The 21,458-nt window shown below is 44.2% G+C and overlaps 1 protein-coding gene across 2 annotated transcripts; it reads right to left on the reverse strand.

Annotated features, from left to right (window-relative positions):
* Nucleotides 1-181: 181 nt before the first annotated feature.
* Nucleotides 182-21,019, reverse strand: PDIA6 (protein disulfide isomerase family A member 6). Of its 2 annotated transcripts, none has more exons than XM_055327306.1 (13): nt 20,897-21,019; nt 15,421-15,562; nt 11,405-11,462; nt 10,628-10,754; nt 8,798-8,904; nt 7,314-7,444; nt 6,805-6,919; nt 6,057-6,197; nt 5,434-5,518; nt 5,232-5,304; nt 3,691-3,849; nt 1,298-1,394; nt 182-667 (listed from the first exon to the last, which is right to left on the reverse strand). In XM_055327306.1, exons 1-13 carry the CDS (start codon nt 20,913-20,915, stop codon nt 599-601), a joined length of 1,323 nt encoding a protein of 440 aa, XP_055183281.1. In that variant the 5' UTR covers nt 20,916-21,019; the 3' UTR covers nt 182-598. The 2 variants fall into 2 exon arrangements, with proteins under 2 accessions (XP_055183281.1, XP_055183282.1); XM_055327307.1 differs by lacking the exon at nt 20,897-21,019 and adding an exon at nt 15,748-16,106.
* Between the last annotated feature and the right edge of the window lie 439 nt (nt 21,020-21,458).

The following is a 21,458-nucleotide window of genomic DNA, read 5'->3' on the forward strand; positions in this document are numbered from 1 at the left end:
ACATTTTACATCTCGAGGCTGGAGCTTGACCTCGTGGGACACATGTGAAATCTGTGCTTGGCAGGCATCCAGATGGTGTCCCCTGGACCACAGGTGTGCGGGGACAGAGGACATCACGGTCAACCCTTCATTATACTAATTCACTGGCTACACATCGGACTCTGAATTTATGATGTGGACACTAAGTTCATACATTTATTGGCATTGTCCAAAATATTATTTTATTTTTTAATGGAAAAAAGCCATTAATATTCAAACGAAAGAATCACATTAAAAAACTTAATAATATAAGAAACAGCCTCCAAGAACATTCAAGCAGCAGTCAGAGGGAGGGAAAAGTATGTCAACAGCCCATCAGTTTTCCTCAAAATATTACTTGATAAGACAACCCAATTCGCTGGCTACAACAATTCATAGAATTTTTCATTGTTTTCTTGAGATGCAAAGTTCACTGTTGCAGTGTTTTCACATGACCAATCAAGTGCTACTTCTTGGTTAAAAAGGCCACTGGTAGACTCATCTGAGTGTGAAGAATGTTCCTTCACTGCTGGGGAAATCTGCTCCCAAGAAAAGAAAACTGAAGTCTGTGCCAAGCCAATCACAGCTCATCTCTTTCCAAATCGTCTAGCTCCACGTCACTGAGGTCAATGTCGTCTTCCACGGGAAGCTGGAAAACAAAAGCCACCGTGAGGCCCTGCAGGGGAGGGAGAGTGGGGGCTCGGAGGGCCCCATGGACTCACCACAGAGGAGCAAACTCATTTCTAGAGATGCCCCGGATTACAGAGCCCATTCCTCCCTAATCCAGCTCCTGCTTTGAACACTCCCTATTATTTCACAGCCGGAAAAGCTGAGAACTTGGGTGAAGTAGGAGTTTAAACTATTACCACCTCTTTAACACCATTTAGCTTGTCCTTCTGGAGAGGAGGGGTACAAGTGTACTGGAATGAACACTAATTTCAAAGCTGTAATTTTGTATTTCTCAGACGAAAGGTACATGAATTCCAGGTTCAACGTTTGGTTTCAGAATGAGAATCAGGAAAGAAATGTCAAACGCTAAAATTTTCTTGGTTGTCTCTGTCAAGAAGTCATCCACCAAACGTTTAAGGGAGGTGCATGAACAGTACCATGCAGCCCTGAGAGGCTGGTGAGGTCAGGTGTTTCTGACGCCACGCCAAGGCTTTATCTGGTGGAAAGGTCTTGGCTTACAACAGCAAAGACGCACAGGGATGGGGAGAGTAGGAAGCAGCTGGCCAAGCACCACAATGACAAGTCCATGGCCCCAGCCCCGGGGACTCACCTCGCCATCCTTGCCGTCCCAAGGCTCTCTGGTGCTGATGGTGGGGAAAGCCCCACCTCCGACAGGAGCTGTAGATCCACGCCCAAAAGAGAGCTCCCTGTGGGGAAGATGACCAAAGCAAGCACATACAGATGAAGGAACAATGCTTTAAAATAATGACTTGCCCACCAGGTTCCCGTGGAGGCATCTCTCACCTCCTACTCCTGAACAGTATTATCTCAGGACAAGGTAATGAAATGGCTCAGGTCTTGGCATCAGATAAAGTCAGTTACCACCAATAATTAAGAAAAACTTATTTTGCTAAAATACAAATGAAGTACACAAAACCTATCAAAATTGCGTAGAACCTAGGCACAACACGGACGTCAGCGTAACGAAACTGTAGACAGATTTAAGACCCCTGATACACCTTATGAAAGATGGCATCTCCAAAGTGCAATTCGGTTCCTTGCCTCAGACGCCTCCGAGCACACAGTAGCACTTAGACCAGCCCAGGGACGCAGGCCTGGAGGTGATGGTGGCGTTTCTCACACCTCAGGCTTTAGGGCAGAGAAGAGTTCTACGATGAAACAGCACCTTATGTCTTAACTTTGACCAATTCTGACAAATATTTCACCAGAAAGACAGAGAGGCAGTCACTGGACTGGGAGCAAGCTTTCTTTAAAAGGAGCCTCCAAGCATCCTCAGGTGAAGGGTGTTTGGACCACAGGGGAAAGAGGAAAAGCGAACAGGAGTGAAGTCTCCCCTGTGTGCGTCTGATGGTTATTCAGCAGAGTGGGAAAACCGGTTAATTTGATCCACTGCCTTTGGAGACTGCATTTTACATGATGTGCTACCAGTGGTTCTTACACAGGAGCAATTGCCTCCCTAAGGGGCATGTGGCAATGCCCGCAGACATTTCTGATGGGAACAACCGTGTGTGCGCATACGTGTGCGAGGCATGCAACTGGCATCTGAAAGGTAGATCCTAAGCATCTGTCACTTAGGACAGGGCAAAGATCTGGCCCTGGTGCCAACATCGAGAAACCTTGATGTCTGAAGATCAGTTACATTCAGAAAACAGATTGTCAGTATGCTGAGACCCGACCCCACCACCACTCACCGAACCGTAAGCGTAACACAGGGCAGGATGCTGTCCATGCAGAGTACAGAGGTGTCAGCACAGCCAGTCGGCATGTCTCACACGGTCTGTCTACACTGAGCTAGAATGGCTCAATTCACTATGAAGGGGCAAAGGCCAACCCAAGCGGTGGCTTATGTAAGAAATACAAACCCACGTCAACAGAACAAGGAAAGCCAGTGGTGCTATTCCTTACGAGATTAGCATCCTGAATCAGGTTGTCATCTCTGAACATACGTTTCTTCATTGAAACGATGCCAATATGGACAGGAGCTGGTGCTCAAATATAAGCTATTACCTTCCTATGTAAGCTCAGCAGCACTAAGAGCAAACAGGATTGATGGAAAGATGCCAAGCCTCCTTTAAATAGGAACGAAATTCTGAGGGAACTGTGCCTTGAGGGCAGAGTTCAATTGCTAAAAAAAAGTTTTTTCATAGCTCAGCCATGCTCCTCCCCTGTGCCACCATTTTCTCTGCAGGGCTGCATGCTATCATCTCTTCTAGGGGAGCCCGAGAAACACAGCTGCTGCCTCACACAAACCAAAGGGCCACGAACAGATATAAAACCCCAGTCCTTTTCTCATCTTCTGGGTGGGTAATGCACCCAGACACATACTTGTGTTCTGGCCAAGAGGAACGCTTTAATAGACCTTCAAGGAAGGATCTAGAAATCACTAACGCTGTCGTGGGTTGAGTGCAGATTTCAAGTGCTGCTATATTCCTAGGTTGTCCATTTTAGCTTCCTCGTTGCTGACGAGCTTCTATGGGCTGTGTGACAAACTGCACATTTCCACCAATGGTATTTCTCACTCTGCTTTTCCAAGAGCCGGGCTGCACAGGTGTGTGGTTTCTGAGCACAGGTGCTGGCTGGTGTGCACATCACCTCCCTGCCAGGAGTACACTCATCTTCACATAACCACCTTCTGGAGCTAATGGCCAGAGATGGAAGCAGTACTCCCTGAGGTCGGGAGCACAAAGCGTGTGAGGGTGGCCCCTGGGTGAGACTGGCCCACTGAGACTTTTATGACAATCAGGAAGAGCTCAGTGCCAACAGCACAAAATGGCAAGATGGCCTTCACTATATAGAATCCTTCCACAGAAAAGGGAACACAGCTCTTATAAGAGGATTTAGAAAGCAAACACGTAATTCTCCAGAATGCCAAATGCGAAGTAATTCCATTTACTGCCTGGTCTATATAAACCTAGTTTTGAACCCACACCACAAGAGAACTAAGCCACAAAACATAAACAACTCAAGAAAGCAAGAAGTTACCTGAGAAACTCGTTAATGCCTTGCTCGCTGAAAGACCCTTTTAGAAGAGCAAATTTCATCTTGCGGGCATTAATGGCAGCCATGGCCGGGTAGCCAAACCCTCCAATCCCCAATGCATTTTCAAGTTCCGACTGGGCTCCAGCTTCTGTCCACAGCCACCTAAAAAAACAAGCTGGTTGTCAGGATAAAGATTTCTCTCAAATTAGATGGAATCCAAATAGCAGGTATTAAAAAAAAAAAAAATTACACTATAAATATTTTATGGAACAAAATGGATGCAGGAATAAAAAGGAAGTTCACAACAATAATGTATTCTACATGTACTCTTTAAGATTTTATTTATTTATTTGACACAGAGGGCGCGTGGGTGCACAAGAAGGGGGAGTGAGTGGCAGGCAGAGGGAGAGGGAGAAGCCAGCTCATGGAACCCAACGTGGGGCTCAATCCCAGGGTCCTGGGATCATGACCTGAGCTGAAAGCAGATACTTCACCACTCAACCAGCACCCAGGTGCCCCTCTACATGTTTGTTTTTTTTTTTTTTTAATATTTTTTAAAAAAGATTTTATTTATTTATTCATGAGAGACACAGAGAGAGAGAGGCAGAGACACAGGCAGAGGGAGAAGCAGGCTCCATGCAGGGAGCCTGATGTGGGACTCGATCCCAGGACCCCAGGATTACACCCCGGGGTGAAGGTGGCGCTAAACCGCTAAGCTACCCAGGCTGCCCTACATGTTCTTTTAACTACAGTTCCTCTTACGTTCCCTACACTACCTCCAGAAGCCCCCCAAGTCTGCAAAGTTTTCCTCCCAGCCCCCAAATTATCTACTAAACCTGGTGAATTTTCTGTCTTTATTACCTGAAATCCTACTAACATCATTTGGATGATTATGCATGCTCTCTAGGAGTATAGGAACTTCTTTGTAAAACTTACTGGTATGTTATTATTCAGCACCGGGAACATGCTCAACCACATTACTCAAGCTCTACAATGGTGAAGAGTAAAGGGCATCAGCCGTGCTATTCTGTAGGCACACAATCCTCTGTTGAACTAATGGAGGAGGCGCAAGGTCACCTGAGGGCCGGCAGGGGCAGGAGGGCGGTGGGACAGCGATCGATATTGAGGAAGAGAAGCAAAAAGCTGAACAGGAGACATACTTTATCTTAAAAATCTGCCTGTATCTAGTCCTCGCTTGGAAAAGGTAAGAAAACACACTTCTATTTCTGCTTTATCTGGCCTTCGAAGCTGTACCAGAATCCAGTTATGTGACTAAACTAAGTTTTTGCTTGCTAGCCTGGGGCCCCAACCACTATTTAAAATGACTGTTAAGAAAAAAATATACACCGTGGCACAGATCAGTATCTTATAAATAAGAGACCTGCATTACTTCTTTTCCTTCTAGGTGAGATTTACCTCTTAAATTTAAAAAATACCAAAGAGAAACAGGGACACATCCCACAGAAATCACAGCAGGAATCAGACACTTCAGGAACATGATGATGCTCTCCCAGCCAAATTGTATTGAGAAAATAACAACTTACCCCCACATTTTCTTTTTGTATTTGTCTGCCAACTTCAGAAGAACTTCTAAGTAAGAATTTCTGCCAGCAGCTCCTGATTTGAACAGACAAAATTTTTTAAAGGCCAAGATAAACAAGTCTGTAACATTAATCAAATAAGTGAACATTCTGAGGGCAGGCAGCACAGAGCAACTAATAGCAAGGGAGCCTCTGTTCATTGTACCAGTATCCAGAATGTGGGGCAGCACGGCCACGACACAGAGCTGATGCTCCTCACAGGTCTTCTTAGCAATGTCCTCATTGATGATCTGTGGGCCCAGAAGACAAGGGGTGGTTGGAAGGCCACAGTCACAAAACCCAAAGGCCAGCTTGACAACAAAGACTGGGCATCATCATGCTCACTGAAGAGCAAAGCAGTTCATGAGACCGAGTGACCCTTCCCAAAAAGATTGCCTCATATGCACTACGGCACCAGTGATGGACTTCTGTGATTCATCCCTAAGCCCTTCCCCTGGGATGCTAGCAAGGCACCTATCACATGCTCAGAGCTCCACAAATAACAGCTATTACTTTGAGAACGATGACAGTGTGACCGGATGCATTCTAAGAAGCTTGGTACATGTGTACTCAAGGTGTAATTATTTTAGTACTAAAAGTTATGAAAAGTAGCAATTTGTCAGACAGGTTTTCCCCACTTGAAAGTACAGTAACACTTTAAAGAGATCATTTTAAAAGAGAAGGAAAAGAGCTCCTGTGAAAAGGCAAAGTGAGTGTCATTACTGCTTTGGTGCCTGCCACCATCAGACTGGACGGTTCCTCTTATCCCAAGTGATGGAAGCGATTTACCTCAAGCAGCTCAGGGGGCGGGGCATTCTCAGAAAACAAATCCAGGGCCCGGGAGACGATGTCAGATCGTGTCCGTCCTCCTTCGTATTCCATAGGAGACTCTCCCTTCTGAAATATCTTGATTGTAGGAAACCCCCTAATCTATTAAAAAGAAAAAAATAAGACAAAATCAAATTAACATTTAATAAGGAATAAAATACATATCTACAGATTCTAATACTACTTTATGGGTGATTTAATTGAACAATATCCCCAGCCCGCATCAGTTCAGGCTAACAGTCTGCCTACCAGGCTTAGCATTTTATATATTTGAGAGAGAGAGAAAGCACAAGCAGGGAGCCCGGTGTGGGACTCCATCCCAGGATCCTGGGATCATGACCTTAGCTGAAGGAAGACACTTAACCGACTGAGCCCCCAAAGTGCTCCCAGCCAAGTTTTATTCAAATCTTACATATATATTTAATATAACTATATCTGCTCTAAGACAAATGCACCAACTTCAAAAGCAGTATTAGCAACTTGTAAAAGCCTGGGCAAGCTGAAGATTTGCATTAAGCACACAGCAGAAATAGTGAGATACTAGATTAAAAAAAAAAAAAAAGAGTCCTAAGTTCAAGACTTAATGGTTAACAATAAAGTGCTTTAGTTTCATTACAAATGGCCAAACATCTCCTCTCCTACCACACAGGGAGGCTTGGGATACTGGATGAAGTAACATAAAAACAATTAGCCTTACAGTCACACTCACCCCGTATCGGCTGGCCAGAAGCTGGTTAACCGTGGCATCCACAGCTGCAAGCTTCACTTTTCCCTTCGTCTGCTCTTTCACCTCTGTAGCTGCAGCAGCCCATTCGGGCTCGAGGCTACAGAAAAACACTTGCACGTTAAAAGTGTATTTTAACTCTCGGCACAAATACTTTAGCTGAGGCGTGCATTTCTGCCCAGCCCCGTGAAATCACACTTGGACAACAGGTTGTGTGTAGCTCCATGCATGACATGATGCCACCCTCCCACATTCACCTCCCGGGCCTTTGTCACTGCCCTCCCTGAATCTGGATGCTGGCTCCCTGTTCATCTCTGAACAATGACAGAAGAAGCTCTTGGCAGTAATGACAATGTGTAATGTCACTCGGAGTCAAGAGTTTTTCTGGAGGAGAGCTCGGGGATTACCTAGGCCTGGGTCAGCTTCTTCAAAGCAAGCGAGGTGACTACACTGAAGGGCACTGTAACTCAAAGAACCTGGTAAAAAGCACTTACTTTTTGCAGTGTCCACACCAAGGAGCATAGAATTCAACCATCCATACATCGTCACTATCGAGGACATTCTTATCGAAGCTGTCGTCTGTGAGCTCGATCACATCCTTCTTATTTGAACTTTCACTCCTACCCTGTAACAGGTGACATGCGACATTCAACTCTGCTTGGCCAGAAAGCACACCACCCTGTTCTAAACAGAATTCTACAATAATCTCTTCCAATGTTAAAGTTTGGAGCTTTCTTTCACGGGAAAACTATCTCACTCAGATTGGGGCTATTCCTTAATAGTATTTTTGCTTGGTAAGCAGTGTTTGCTGTCAATTACCAGAACCTACAGAATAAGCTATCACATGCACCTGAATTCTATCACCTGCTGTTTTATTAAGAGAAACCCCACATGGCTCACAGAACCACCCAGGAACACTACTCTATTCAGACTGGGCACAGCTGCTTGTTCATCCCAGGATGTTAAACGTACCACAGCTGCTACCTTTCCACAGATAAAGTCCCTACCATTCAAGAGAGCTAAATATAGAATTTAACCCCTTTTTTCCAAAGAAATTTTTTAAAGTTTTACTTAAATAAGTAAATAATAAGTCCTCTCTACACCCAATGTGGGGCTCGAACTCATACCCCCAAGAGCAAGAGTTGTACATTCCTCTGAGCCAGCCAGGCGCCTCCAAAGAATTTTCTTAAATACCAAATGGCAGAAGCAGTTCTGTTATAGGGCTTTCTGGTGCCTAGGCCAAAAGCCAGGGACTAGGGGAGACAACTGCACCCATTCAGTGTTGGAGTTTGAAATCAAAGGCAAGAGCAAGGAATCTCTGGGTAAGTTCATCATCTGTAGAAGGAAGCTAGTTTTACTGATCTCTTTAAGTGTAAAGGGCCATTTAATCTACATTTTTAAGAATTTAATGCCTCTTCACAAGAACATAAGTACATCATGGTTAAACATCACATGTCATACAGGGGCATCTAAAATACCAATCCACGGAACAAGAAATTGTTTTTTCTTCCATTTGTGTAGGGTTTTCCAGGATTTCAGGCTGACTACAGATATAAGCCAAGAGATCATTTAAATTGCTTTCCTCTTTGGTTAAAGCCGATCTGGTCTCTCTCTCCATTTTGGAACTACAAAAGCCATAGGATCCCTGAGCCCAGCTCCCCCGGCCTGGAGCTCTTTCTCTAGCTACAGCCCACACTCTTCTATTTTAGCGCTGGGCCAATGAAGCCCATCTGTGGCCTGGTTCTTGGCCTGCAGTTGTGGCAAGGTGCCCTGGGACCAGTGACTTTTGAGGAGGCCAAATGAACAGGACGGGTGGCTGACTTCCTCTGGTATCAGTTGATGTAACCTCGTGTTATTTTTTAACTGAAAATTCATTAAAATATTAGTAATAACCAAAAAAATCTATCCTCTCCAAGGAGTCCATATTCTGGCATCAAAATTATCACATGCAGTAAAAATCGACATTATACAGCCTTACTTGTTTTCCAGAACTGTATCCGCCACCCCTTCCCCCAAGGCGGTCCTTCACAAGCTGGCGCAAAGCACCAAGAGCAGCATCCACGATGGCTTCACCGGTTCTGCTCCCTATAGGAAGACAAGGGACAATCACACAAACAGGCGGCGGGGGGCTGTGCGCCAGTATGACACTACCTCAATCTGTCAGTTTCATCAGATGTTTGAACACACCCAACAGTACACACGTGTATTTAGCAGAGAGCCAAGTTTTCCCTACCATGCATATTGCACTGGACTTTTCACTGGGAAAGCCAAATCCCCAATTTCAGTTTGAGGTTGTTAGTGTGAACAAGAACATCCTCCTGTATACCTCTTTTTTTTTTTTTTATAATTATTTTATTTATTTTATTTTATTTATTTTATTTATTTTATTTATTTTATTTATTTTATTTATTTTATTTTATTTTATTATTTATGATAGGCACACAGTGAGAGAGAGAGAGAGGCAGAGACACAGGCAGAGGGAGAAGCAGGCTCCATGCACCGGGAGCCCGACGTGGGATTCGATCCCGGGTCTCCAGGATCGCGCCCCGGGCCAAAGGCAGGCGCCAAACCGCTGCGCCACCCAGGGATCCCCCTTCCTGTACACCTCTTAATACCACCTACAAATGAGAGTAACTCAGGAATGTTTACTGAACAAGGAACACATACACAGATGAATAAGAAACCTGTATCTACTTACTAAAGCAGAGAATATTTCCAAATACAAATTACCAATTGAAGAAAAAAGAAAAGAAACTTTCTATGATAATGGAGAGAAAATCAGGAAAAAGTAGGATATGAAAGGTCTGAAAAGTCACATAATCCAGGCCTTTTTTTTCTCTCTTGCTGACAACACTGTTATTTTAGGCTTTTTTAGGTTCTCTAGCTGAATTTACTCCTTGTCTAAGAAGTAACTGAATTACTGAAACTCAATAATGACAACAGCCTTTGGAAGTTTAGCCAAAAACTATACTCAAGAAAAAGTCAGGAGGCTGTTAACTGACTCAGAAGTATATGGACAATCTAAGCCATGAGGCTATCTTCAGAGTTCAAAGGCAAAACTCTAAGAAAACTTCTTTAGAAAATTTCATATTTTTTTTTTTTAAAGATTTTACTCATTCACGAGACACACAGAGAGAGACAAAGAGAGACAGAGGCAGAGGGAGAAGCAGGCTCCCTGTAGGGAGCCAGATACAGAACTCAATCACAGGACCCTCGGATCACAACCTGAGACACTCAACCACTGAGCCACCCAAGTGTCCCAATTTTGTATTTTTTTAAAAGTAGTTTCTTATCAAACGTCTGAGAACATTTTGACCTGACATTAGAAGAAAATACAGTACAGCAATATTCAGAATGTGTTCAGATGGTGTGTACTACAGCCCTGGATGACACTTCCTAACACAAAAATCCAAGAACTGCACATAACATAGCCTTCTAGTCTGTTCTTTCTTTATCTCCAGATGCCTCCATCCTCGGAAGCAGTGCCCCTTCCACCTATCTACCTGGAAATACACCAAATTAAGAAATGCACTAGGAAAGAAAGAGAGGATTTTCTCACTCTAGACCCAAGAGTTGGCAAACTTTGTGAAGGGCCCAACAGTAATTATCTTTAGCTGGGCAGTAATTATCTTTGTCTGTTGCAGCCACTTGATGCTGCCATTTTGGTGCGAAAGCAACTACAAACGGTATGTAAACAGATATGACTGTGTTCTGAAAAATAAACAGGCCTTTGCTCCTATTTTTTCACCTACCTGCTCAAATTAAAATTCCAACCAGGGGGAATGGAGCAGTTAGGGAAAGTCCTTACCCTGATAATCTTCTGGTCTGTTTTTGTTGGATCCAAAAATCTTAATGGTAGGAAATCCCTGAACACCATATTGACCTCCCAGAGACTGATGTTTATCTGCGTCCACTGCACCAACTTTGACAACATCCTGTGAAAAAATAAAAGTATTACCTATTTTTCTTTCAAATAGCAGATTCCACAAAAAACCACCATTTGATTCATGTAGACTCAGGGACAAGAAAATAAAGGGCAGGATTAGGTTTACAAAAATGGAATTACTGAGGGCTTTAGCCTGGAGCAATCATTCCTACGTGGAATGACGGGGGAATGTTAAGTCAGCCATAGAGAGGGAATTCTGTTGCTCCCAGGATTACTACAACTAAGAGTAATTATGTCGTTAATCTGGAAAATCGAATTAACGAACATAGCCAATGTAAAAATGAGATGTAAATTATCCCTTTGATCTCTACATGATTTCGGCACCAGAACAAAGGTTCTGAACTTCAATGTGCAAATTATTTTTCTATTGCACATTAAGCCCAGCTGTATACTTATTTATACATATACACCTGAATGTGGACATTTTAGAAACTTACTTTTTTTTTTTTTATTTATTTTTATTTATTTATGATAGTCACAGAGAGAGAGAGAGGGAGGCAGAGACACAGGCAGAGGGAGAAGCAGGCTCCATGCACCGGTAGCCCGACGTGGGATTCGATCCCGGGTCTCCAGGATCGTGCCCTGGGCCAAAGGCAGGCGCCAAACCGCTGCGCCACCCAGGGATCCCTAGAAACTTACTTTTAATGCAGTTGCTACCTTCTTCCATTCTGGTGTCAGCCTCTGGCAGTGGCCACACCTTTTGGGAGATGAAAACACAAGGCAACGATTAATATCTTGGATCCCCAATTCAAAAATCCTCTACCAACAGTCTACTGAGTGAGTTGCACAGGGGTGGGTGCAAACGGTACCCACCGGGGAGTACATACAGGCATTAATAAAACACAATCAGAGATGTGAAGGAACTTGCCATTTTAAGGCTTTACTATAATCCTTTTTCATATACTAATTTAAAAAGTTTAAACTGTCATTTCTAACTCTATCCTGGGGTAGGAACTTTGGCATTTATCCGGTCAAGAGTACCTCAATGGCTGGTCTGAGTTAAAAGGTCAGGCAAAATGTAGATTCTTGGGCCCCATGAAATCAAGACTCCTAGAGAAGGGGTTCAGGAACCTGCATTTTATTAAGATCAATTAGTGATTCTTAAGCTCATTAAGGTTTGATATTCTGTGATCTAGTTCAACCTCTTCATTTTATAGATGAGGCATCTGTATTAAAGCCTAAACCTCAATGCTCTTTGGCTCCCACAGAAGCATGTAGGGTTACAAATGTACATGTAATCCCAAATCTTCTAGTAAGCTAAAAAGTACTTGATACCACAAGGTAGAGATAAAAGAGTGAGAGGAAACAAGAGAGACAGAGATGAGTACACAAGGAAAAACAACTTTAATCTTCTACGGAACAGTATTTAAAATAAATTATCCTGAACTATACAGACATGTGCTTTTAAAAAGTTATAGATACACACACCTGTTAACGTTTATACCATTTATTGAGGCTATAAACTGTTTTACTGTTCGTTTTCACTGCTGAATAACATCCATTGGATGAAGACACTATAGCCAGTTTACCCATAGGTGCTTAGTTGTTTTTTTAGAACAAAGTCTCCTAGTTAGGTTTCTAAAAACCTACTAAGCAAATGCCACATGCCAGGACTATATGAGGAGCCCTTCATACAGGATTTCAATTTCATTTCATCAACAAAACATTGAAGACAGGCCTTGTTATTTTCACCTTATGGATGAGCAGACAGAGGCTGAGAAGTTCAGAAACCTGTCCAATATCACATCACACAGGTGTCCGGTGACAGAGCTGCTGGATAGGTCTCTGTGACTCCAGGTCCCACATTCTTAATCACTATATATTATTACCTTCCGTAGGAGCCTAAGCCTATCTCAATATTTTAATAGAATCTTCTGGGAAACATCCTGGAATGCTGGCTCTACATACTTAATATCTAGTATCTTTTGCTGTTCAGGTGAGCTACTTAGAAGTCCAGGTGTCAAAATTTTATAGGATTTTGTGGCTCTTGAGTCTCCCTTTATTCTATGAAAGGACTCATGTCAAAGATCGTCAAGAGTATATATTCTCTTTAATTTCAATATGAAGCATAGTAAAGACACAACAGAATGCCACAAAAATACAACACATCTCTACACCTCTACCCAGAGTTCTTCCCCTGTGGTCCACAGATCCTAAAGTCGGTGGATAAAAATTCATGGGTTCCAGGAACTTTTGATGAAGGGAAACCACCTCTATTTCACTAACTTGGAAATAAAGGCTTTCCTTCAATGGTGAACATTCACAGCACACCACTTGTCACAAGTGAACTCACAGCTACCTTCACATCACTTCACTACCAGAGCTGCTCCACTGATGTCCCAACCTCATTTATGCTCATCACTATTTCACGATTATGGTGTCTAGGTGTTAGATCTTCCGCTGGATCTTGGTATTTACTGTTGCAGTGCAAGAGTACTACATAACCACATCTATCTATATATATATATACACACACACATATATATATATTTTTAAAGATTTATTTATTCATTCATGATAGAGAGAGAGAGAGAGAGAGAGAGAGAGAGAGAGAGAGAGGCAGAGACACAGGCAGAGGGAGAAGCAGGCTCCATGCCGGGAGCCCAACGCAGAACTCGATCCCGGGACTCCAGCATTGCGCCCCGGGCCAAAGGCAGGCGCCAAACTGTTGAGCCACGCAGGGATCCCCCACATCAATATTTATTTTAACATTTTGATAATGGTATTTCAATATTTTAGGTTCCATGACCTCGTGTCCTTTATTTTATACACAGAAAAGGAAAACCTTTATTCTAGGGAGAATTCAAAGCCTTCACCAAGCTGCCAAGTCCAAACACAGGAAGAGAGGAAAAACACTTGCTCTAATGATGCCTCCTCTTCCCCAGAACACTAGGAAGCAAAACTGCCATGTTAACAGTAACCATTAACTACATGATCCAGATCCGACCTTCTCAACTGTGCTCTCTGGTTTAGTTTTAGAGTGAGGTATATTCTCTAATATCGTAGCTCCCCAAAACAATGTCAATTACTCATTCCAAAATGATTAAAAAAAAATCTAACTTATAAAAATTGCATACAAAGGCATCCAACACTTAACAGTTTCTACAATTATTATCTGTACATTTACTTATATGAATGAACTAACCCATACAGAATTCTCATTTGGATTTAACAAACAAAAAACAAAAAGAAGCTTTTTTTTTTTAAAAAAAAAAAAAGGCATTACGCTGAATAGTATTCACAATGTGGCAACATAAAAGTAGAGGATTTTACTTTAATTTGCTACATTGAACATTAAGTGAAATAGTCCATGAAAACTGGTATTGAGTTTCCAAAACTCAGTTTTCATGGTCCTGCAAAGGAAAAACTTAAAGCAATGAAGGAAAACCTTTCAAGTATAGCCTAAAATGCACCAACTCAGGTAAGAAGAATTTTTTAAAAAAATTTTATTTATTCATGAGAGACAGAGAGAGAGAGAGAGAGAGGCACAGACACAGGCAGAGGGAGAAGCAGGCTCCACGCAGGGAGCCCGACATGGGACTCGAATCCTGGGTCTCCAGGATCATGCCCTGGGCCGAAGGCAGTGCTAAATCACTGAGCCACCCAGGCTGTCCCGGTAGGAATTTCTAAGAATTTCATTTACTACTCCCTATGTGAGTGTGGGGGGCACAGCTCACCTCTAGAAGGACTTCCTGGATCTCAGACCACCACACAGTTTATCTGTAAGACACACAGCCGGCTGGGGCTCAGGGAACCTGCAGGCTGCTAATTTACAGAAGTACAGCCTCGTGCACATTTTGCAGTTCCCATTAATCTGCCTCTACACTTCTATTTGTTGGGTTTTTGTTTTGTTTGCGTTATATGCTTAACTACACACACAATTAGTTCAATACTGTATTTTGATTACGTATAATTGTGCATCATTAATTTCAATATAATTACATCTTTATTCTACAAGGGTTCCCCCCCCTCAGCAATGCATGTAAGGCAAGAGAAGAAATTTTTTTTAAAGAATTACTTATTTATTTATGATAAACACACAGAGAGAGAGAGAGAGAGAGAGAGAGAGAGAGAGAGGCAGAGACACAGGAGGAGGGAGAAGCAGGCTCTATGCCGGGAGCCCGACATGGGACTCGATCCTGGGACTCCAGGATCGCGCCCTGGGCCAAAGGCAGGCGCCAAACCGCTGAGCCACCCAGGGATCCCCGACAAGAGAAGAATTTTAAAATTAGACCAGATTTTTCTAATATTTCTGGAAGCAACTCTCAAGAAACAAAATGGAATCACTAGTTCTTCCCTTTCCTGGGCCCAATATTCTTTCACCATGAGTTTCCCTTCCATCAAGATGCTACTTAACTCATCACTGAGATATATATATATATATATATATATTATATATATTTTAAATTACAAGAAAAATTTTCTTTCTTCTTTCTTGCAACAATTAGTTACTTCAACCATTTTTTTCCAACGGACTCCATCTCCATGGCCTTTAACTGACACCACTTCAGGCAGTCTCCCATCCCCTTCTCTACTTCTTTTGAACAAGCAGTATACTAGATAAACTAGACGGCTGAATAAGAGCACATTTTCATGTAATATTTCCTCTAATTTTATAAAGTACCATCAATATCCCACAACTGTTTTATACTTACCATGGAGCATAGAATTCTACCAGCCACAAATTATCACTTTGAATAACTTCCCGGTTGAAATTTGATGGTGTTAGTTCAATCACATCATCGCTGGAGGAATAAAGACCGTTTGCTGCTAGGAAGAAGGTGCAGCTCATCAGACCTGTGGTAAGGACACAAAGCACAGCATGAGTGAAAGGGTTCATGCTCCAGCAGCCAACTCGGACAATGGGCGTCTTCTATCGCTCAAGGTCCTTCTGGGGCAGGGTCCCTTGGACCCCGAGTGCCCTCCCCTTCTCCCGCTCACTGCAGGGCACAGCAAGTAGGAAACAGAGGCCATATGCTCACCTCTTGAGCTGCGGCCAGAAAAGATTTCTTACTTCGTGCTTATGCACTAACATCTTCATTCTTTACGGTCACCTTGTGAGGTAATACTACTGTTGTTTTATGGGCAAGGACACTGAAAAGCTGGGAGGCCTCCCTGTGACTCTAGGCAATCCACACAGCATTATTTCTCATGTTATTCAGTTGTAATATTAGCACACCATCTTTATTACTACTTTTGGAGGAAAAATTGTGTCTCCTCTACTAAAATAGGACTATCAAGGGCAGTAATTGCTTTTATAAATATTTTTATTTCTGCTAACACTATTCATGGCAATCACCCAGCACAGGCAATGCTGTTGGATGGATGAGCTTACAAAGATTTTTCATATAAATGCTATAAAGAGAGGATGAGGGCAGCCCCGGTGGCTCAGTGGTTTAGCGCCGCCTTCAGCCCAGGGTGTGATCCTGGAGACCCGGGATCAAGTCCCACGTCGGGCTCCCTGCATGGAGCCTGCTTCTCCCTCTGCCTGTGTCTCTGCCTCTCTCTATGAATAAATAAACAAAATCTTAAAAAAAATAAAATGAGGATGGAGTCTTGTCGTTATTATTGATAGCATAGTTTAGCCACACGGTGGACCAAATGCATTTTGGCTGACTACTCCAGGAACTGAAAGGTAATTTTTAACTGTTATACAGGAAGAAAAGTTCCGAACTGACTTATGAATATTTTAAGAACTCCAAAGTTTTTTGAATAGGTAGTACTACCAAATTCCACCTCCTCCTTTTAAATATATGTAGAATTTTTGTTTTCCAATTGCATTGCATCTAATACCTTCAGAATAATGCTTAATAATGGACTATTCTTGACTTTAATATTTTCTTATTTGCTGGCTTTGGAATTGAAACAGATAAACTTTATGATAGTAAAGGAATTCCTACCTGTTACTTCCTCTTTAGCATCTACGAAGATGACTGTATTTCTTTTTATCTATTGATGCAATAAACTGTGAAACTGCCCTGTCTTCTAAGGCAGCGTGTGTGCATCATTGCAATCACATTTACATGTCTTGTAGATAGTATCTGGAAGATTTCAAATGGAGCTTTTTGGAATAGCTCAATGGTGTATTTCTTCTGGAAGGAGTATACACCAATGTTAACGCTTCTGTTGCTAAATATTCTACCTCATAGTTACATAGCGCTTTCAATTTTCAAATCACTCTCAAATACGTTAGACCACTTGGTGTTTCACAGCATTGATAACAGCAGAGCAGGAATAATCCTGCTTTTGTAAATAAGGAAACAAAGGCACATCTAGTGGCCCATCTGTGGTCTCTGACGTCTATTTCCAAGTTCTTCCCATTAAACCACAGTTGTCTTTTTAGTGCTCAGGATAAAATGGTTCAGTAGGTCATGGGCATGAATAAACCAAGTAATGATGTTGTTCAAAAATACTGCATCGGAGGGGTACATGGCTGGCTCAGTCAGCAGAGCTGAGCATGCAACGCTCAGTCTCAAGGATGTGAGTTCAAGCCCCAAACCGGGCATGGAGCCTACTTTAAAAAAAAAAAATATTGCATCTCAATTATAGATTGGCTAATATCGGAATTTATTAAATAAAACTGTGGACTTTACTAAGGGGGACATGAGAGGTTATCATGCATGAAGTATGACTAGATTTGCTTTCTAGAGAGTTTTCTAGCTCCAATGCAGACCGGTTGGGGAAACTCTCAAGAGAGTGGTGGCACCCAAACCTAGGGAAAGATGGAATGGGCAGCAGTGACACACGCTACTGGGAGATCAAATAGGAGATGGAAAATGAACTGCTGGATTTAATGACAAATCGCTGGGACCCAGGACAGCTGTGGTGAAGGACTGAGAATAAGCAGCAGCCAATCTGCAAACGACTGGAGAGGGTAGGAGGGAACAAGTTGATGAAAACAGGTAACTCTTTAAAACAATTTTATTAGAAAGAGCACAAGGGAGCAAGCAAACCTGCGGTAGAAGGAAGGTTTCTTTTTAAAGTTGAGAGTGATCTGAGCATGAAGGGAAAAAATATGGGGAGTGGGAGAGGCTCAAGATAAAGGGGAGGAATAATGAAATAAAATGCCTGGAATGAGGGAGGGAGGGAACCAGGGTCAGTGACAGGGGCAGCCCAGGACAAGATGGCCTCCTTTTCCACTTCGAGAGGTGGGAAAGGGTGCATGTGGATGGAGGTCAAGCCAACCAAAGTGGGGTTCTCTTGATAACCTCTACTGTCCAATATCGCAGCCACTTGCCACATGCAGCTGCCCCTACATGTGCAAACAGCATAAAGAGTGCACTATATTTTGATGACTTGGTAGGAGGAAAAAAGTATCTTATTAGTATTTTTGATATTGATTACATGCTAAAATGATATCTTATAGACACTTGGGAAATTTATATTAAAATTAATTTCACCTATTTCTTTTAAGCCTTTTAAACGTGGTTAACAGAATATTTAAAAATTAGATATGAAGTTTGCATTATCATCTTCTTGGGACTGTGCTGCTCGATTATATTTTTGTTGTTGCAGGAAAGGTTAAGTGGAGCTTGACATATTTAACAAAGTAAATTAAGAATCCAAGCAAAGTCCTAATTCTGAATAAGCTTAGAACTTAAGACTGGTCATGGAAAATCTCCACAGAGATCTACTTTCTGAAGTTTTTTTTTTTTTTTTAATCAACATGAATTGATACTTGTTCAATACACTGAGCTCACTGAAATTTTTGAAAATGCAAAAGAAAACCCATCAACAGTTCCACTAGAATGGGCAGTATTTTGGTGAATATTCTTACTGACATTTCTATGTAACTCAGACCTCTAAAACGTCATATTTATATGCATGTGGTCATTCTATACATTCCTTTCTGTAACCTTTTTTCACTCAAAATAAGTCAGACTGGGCGGCCTGGGTGGCTCAGAGGTTCAGCGCCGCCTTCAGCCCAGGACCTGATCCTGGAGACCCGGGATCGAGTCCCACGATGGGCTCCCTGCATGGAGCCCGCTTCTCCCTCTGCCTCTCTGTATGTATCTCATTAATAAATTTAAAAAATCTTAAAAAAAAATAATTCAGACATTTTCTATATAATTATGGATTCCTTATCACTCTCATCCCCTATATAGCCATTATCATGTTGCCAATCCACGACTAAGAGAATTTATTTCTGATTTGTCTCTATTAACAGACCAATGTTGAAAATTCTTTTTTTTTCAATGCTGAAAATTCTTATACTTTCCCTTCCCCTCAAATAAATATACATATTTTCTTAAGAGATGATCTTACAGGGGGACTGGGGGAAGAGCTAATATTTCTATATATGTATCTGTCCAAGTACCCTCCAGAAACTGACATGGTAACTAAGAATAGTGAAATAGCACCACACACCAGGCACTAGCTAAACAATTAAGATATATTAACTCATTTCAAGAACTCTATGTGCTCATTTTTACACCAGGAAACAGAGCCACAGAAAGACTAGCTTGCCCAAGGCCACATAATTGGAAAGAGATAGAACACTGTTATGTAATCCAAATTTTTAACCAAAGGACTGGAGACTGCATTAGTATAATCCCAAGGAGGGCCATTAGGTAGATTGTGGGAGGAGAATTAGGTCCTCTCTCTTCTCCTGTCAATCAGGGACAGCAGATGTTACAAGCAGGCTGGCTTCACGGAAGGGGATGGACCATGATTTTTACCTCAGGAATGTGCTTCCTTTCCCTACAGGGATGGTCATGGCATCAGTGTAACATGGACGAGGCAAGTTTGGGTCCCCCCTTCCCCCCCAGCAATGGTGTGTGGCTTATTTGTCTTTACATTTTGCCTAATTCTCATAAGAGCCTCCTCTTTCTTATAAATGGCTCTCCAACGGAGATGTCTTGATAATAAAGATTGGGGACCCAAATTCCTTAAAAGGCACCTTGACCTCGTAGGGCCTAGAAAGGAATGGAACATAATACTCAGAAACACAGATTACAGGATGTATAGATTCCAATAGCATGAAAGAAGCCAGTAACTACTCCCTACAAAAACCCTCAAGAAAACCAACAACAATAAAAAACAAACAAACAAAAAAAAAACAAAAACAAAAAAACCCGGGGCCACTTAAGATGATAAAGTAAATCGATCTCGACTAATAACGTTCTGTTTCTACAATTCACATGGCGGTTCCACTCACAGATAATGAGCACCGATGGGAAATTGGAACATCCGAGTGTCTAGCATCCCTGGGAGCAGATGGTTTTGCCATCTGGGGCTCCCCATTATCCCTCCACAGTAGCTAAGGATGTTATAAATCCACATCAGCAGCATCTCTGTCCCACCACACCTGCTAGGAAGAAGAGTACAAGATCCCAAAAGCAGTCATCTAGAAACCAAGAGAGGGCTCCCCCCTCCCCCCCAAAAAAACGCTCACGACGTGTAATCAAGTAACGAGTTAACTGATAGGATCACGGACCCTTTCGGAGCCGGGTCCGAATTCGCCCCGAGGGAAACCGAAGGCAGACCGGAACCTGTCCCCCCCCCCCCCCCCCCGGTACCTTCTCCGCAGTACAGCCCAGTGTTCGTACTTGCCTCCTCCCGGGAGAGCTCTACGAACCCCCCATCCCGAGCAGCACCCAGAGCGGGGTGGTACCGGCTCCCGGGCTCCCGGCTAGTAACGCGGGGGCGCGCCGGGGCGCCGCGGCGGCACCAAGGGGAGCCACAGAAGCGACGGGATCCTCCTCCACCGCGCTCCCCGCGCTCCCCAAAGCGGACCTTTACGCAATTCACGGAAGGCCGCCGTTCCATTCCGGGGAGTCCAAGCCCCCGGCTCAGGGGCTCTGGGAGGGCACCGTCCCCCTTCCCGGGCCACGCGCCACGCTCCACGCGCCACGCTCCGGCCTGCTTCCACTTCCAGGGCTGCGCTCTGCTCCCGGGGTGCCCCTCCGTGGGGTTCCACCGAACACCCCCGCCAGGGACCGGGCTGCTCCGCGCGGCTCCCACGCAGCTCCCGGCCCCGGCTGCCCGCGCCCGCGCCCCCGCCGCCGCCGCCGAGCCGCCCCGAGGCCGCCAGGGCCCCGCACCCCCACCCGCACCCGCACCCCCACCGCAGCCCGCCCCGCCCCGCCCTCCCGAGGGCAGCCCCCGCGGACGACGACGCCGCGCGCCTACCCAGCACCAGGCGAGCCATGCCGAGCGCCCGGGCCGCCGCGTCGTCCCGCCGCCGCCTGAGCTCCGCGCGCCGCGCCCCCGCCGCCCCACGTCCCGCCCTCGGCCTGTGAGGCAGGCGCCGGGCGGCGCGGCGGGGACGGGCCGGAAGGCGCTCGCCAAGCCGTGGCCGCCGCTCATTGGTCGCCGCGGCCCTCGCTCATTCGCGCAGCCAATGGGAGGCGGCCGGGTAGAGGTTCCCGGTTTGATTTTTTTCTCGGGGGCGGAGCCAGCGGCGGAAGGAGGGACTTTGCTGGGGGCGGGGGGGAGGGGGGGCGCTGGGACCCCGCCCGGGCCTGTGCGCTCGCGGCCTCTGCCCTGGGGGGCCGGCGCCCGGTTCCTGTTAGTCTTCGGGTCTTTATTCTGTTTCCCTCCCTGGCCTTTAGGGCGGCCCGTCCCACCGTCCCCCACCCCTTGACCCTTTGCCCCCCTCCCCCTCCCCACCCCGGGGCCGGGGGATTTTTCTCGTGCCTGGACGAGGATTCCATCAAACGCTTGCGAAGCACGTGCTATATATACCATCGTT

This window comes from Nyctereutes procyonoides, unplaced genomic scaffold (genome assembly GCF_905146905.1).
Source record: "Nyctereutes procyonoides isolate TBG_1078 unplaced genomic scaffold, NYPRO_anot_genome, whole genome shotgun sequence".
NCBI classification, from domain to species: domain Eukaryota; kingdom Metazoa; phylum Chordata; class Mammalia; order Carnivora; family Canidae; genus Nyctereutes; species Nyctereutes procyonoides.

Coding starts and splice junctions, on each gene's coding strand:
- PDIA6 (XM_055327306.1), bottom strand. Junction 11,463..15,420: donor GTAGAATTCTATGCTCCATG/GTAAGTATAAAA, acceptor ATCTCCCAAAAG/GTGTGGCCACTGCCAGAGGC. Junction 668..1,297: donor GGGACGGCAAGGATGGCGAG/GTGAGTCCCCGG, acceptor TTTGTTTTCCAG/CTTCCCGTGGAAGACGACAT.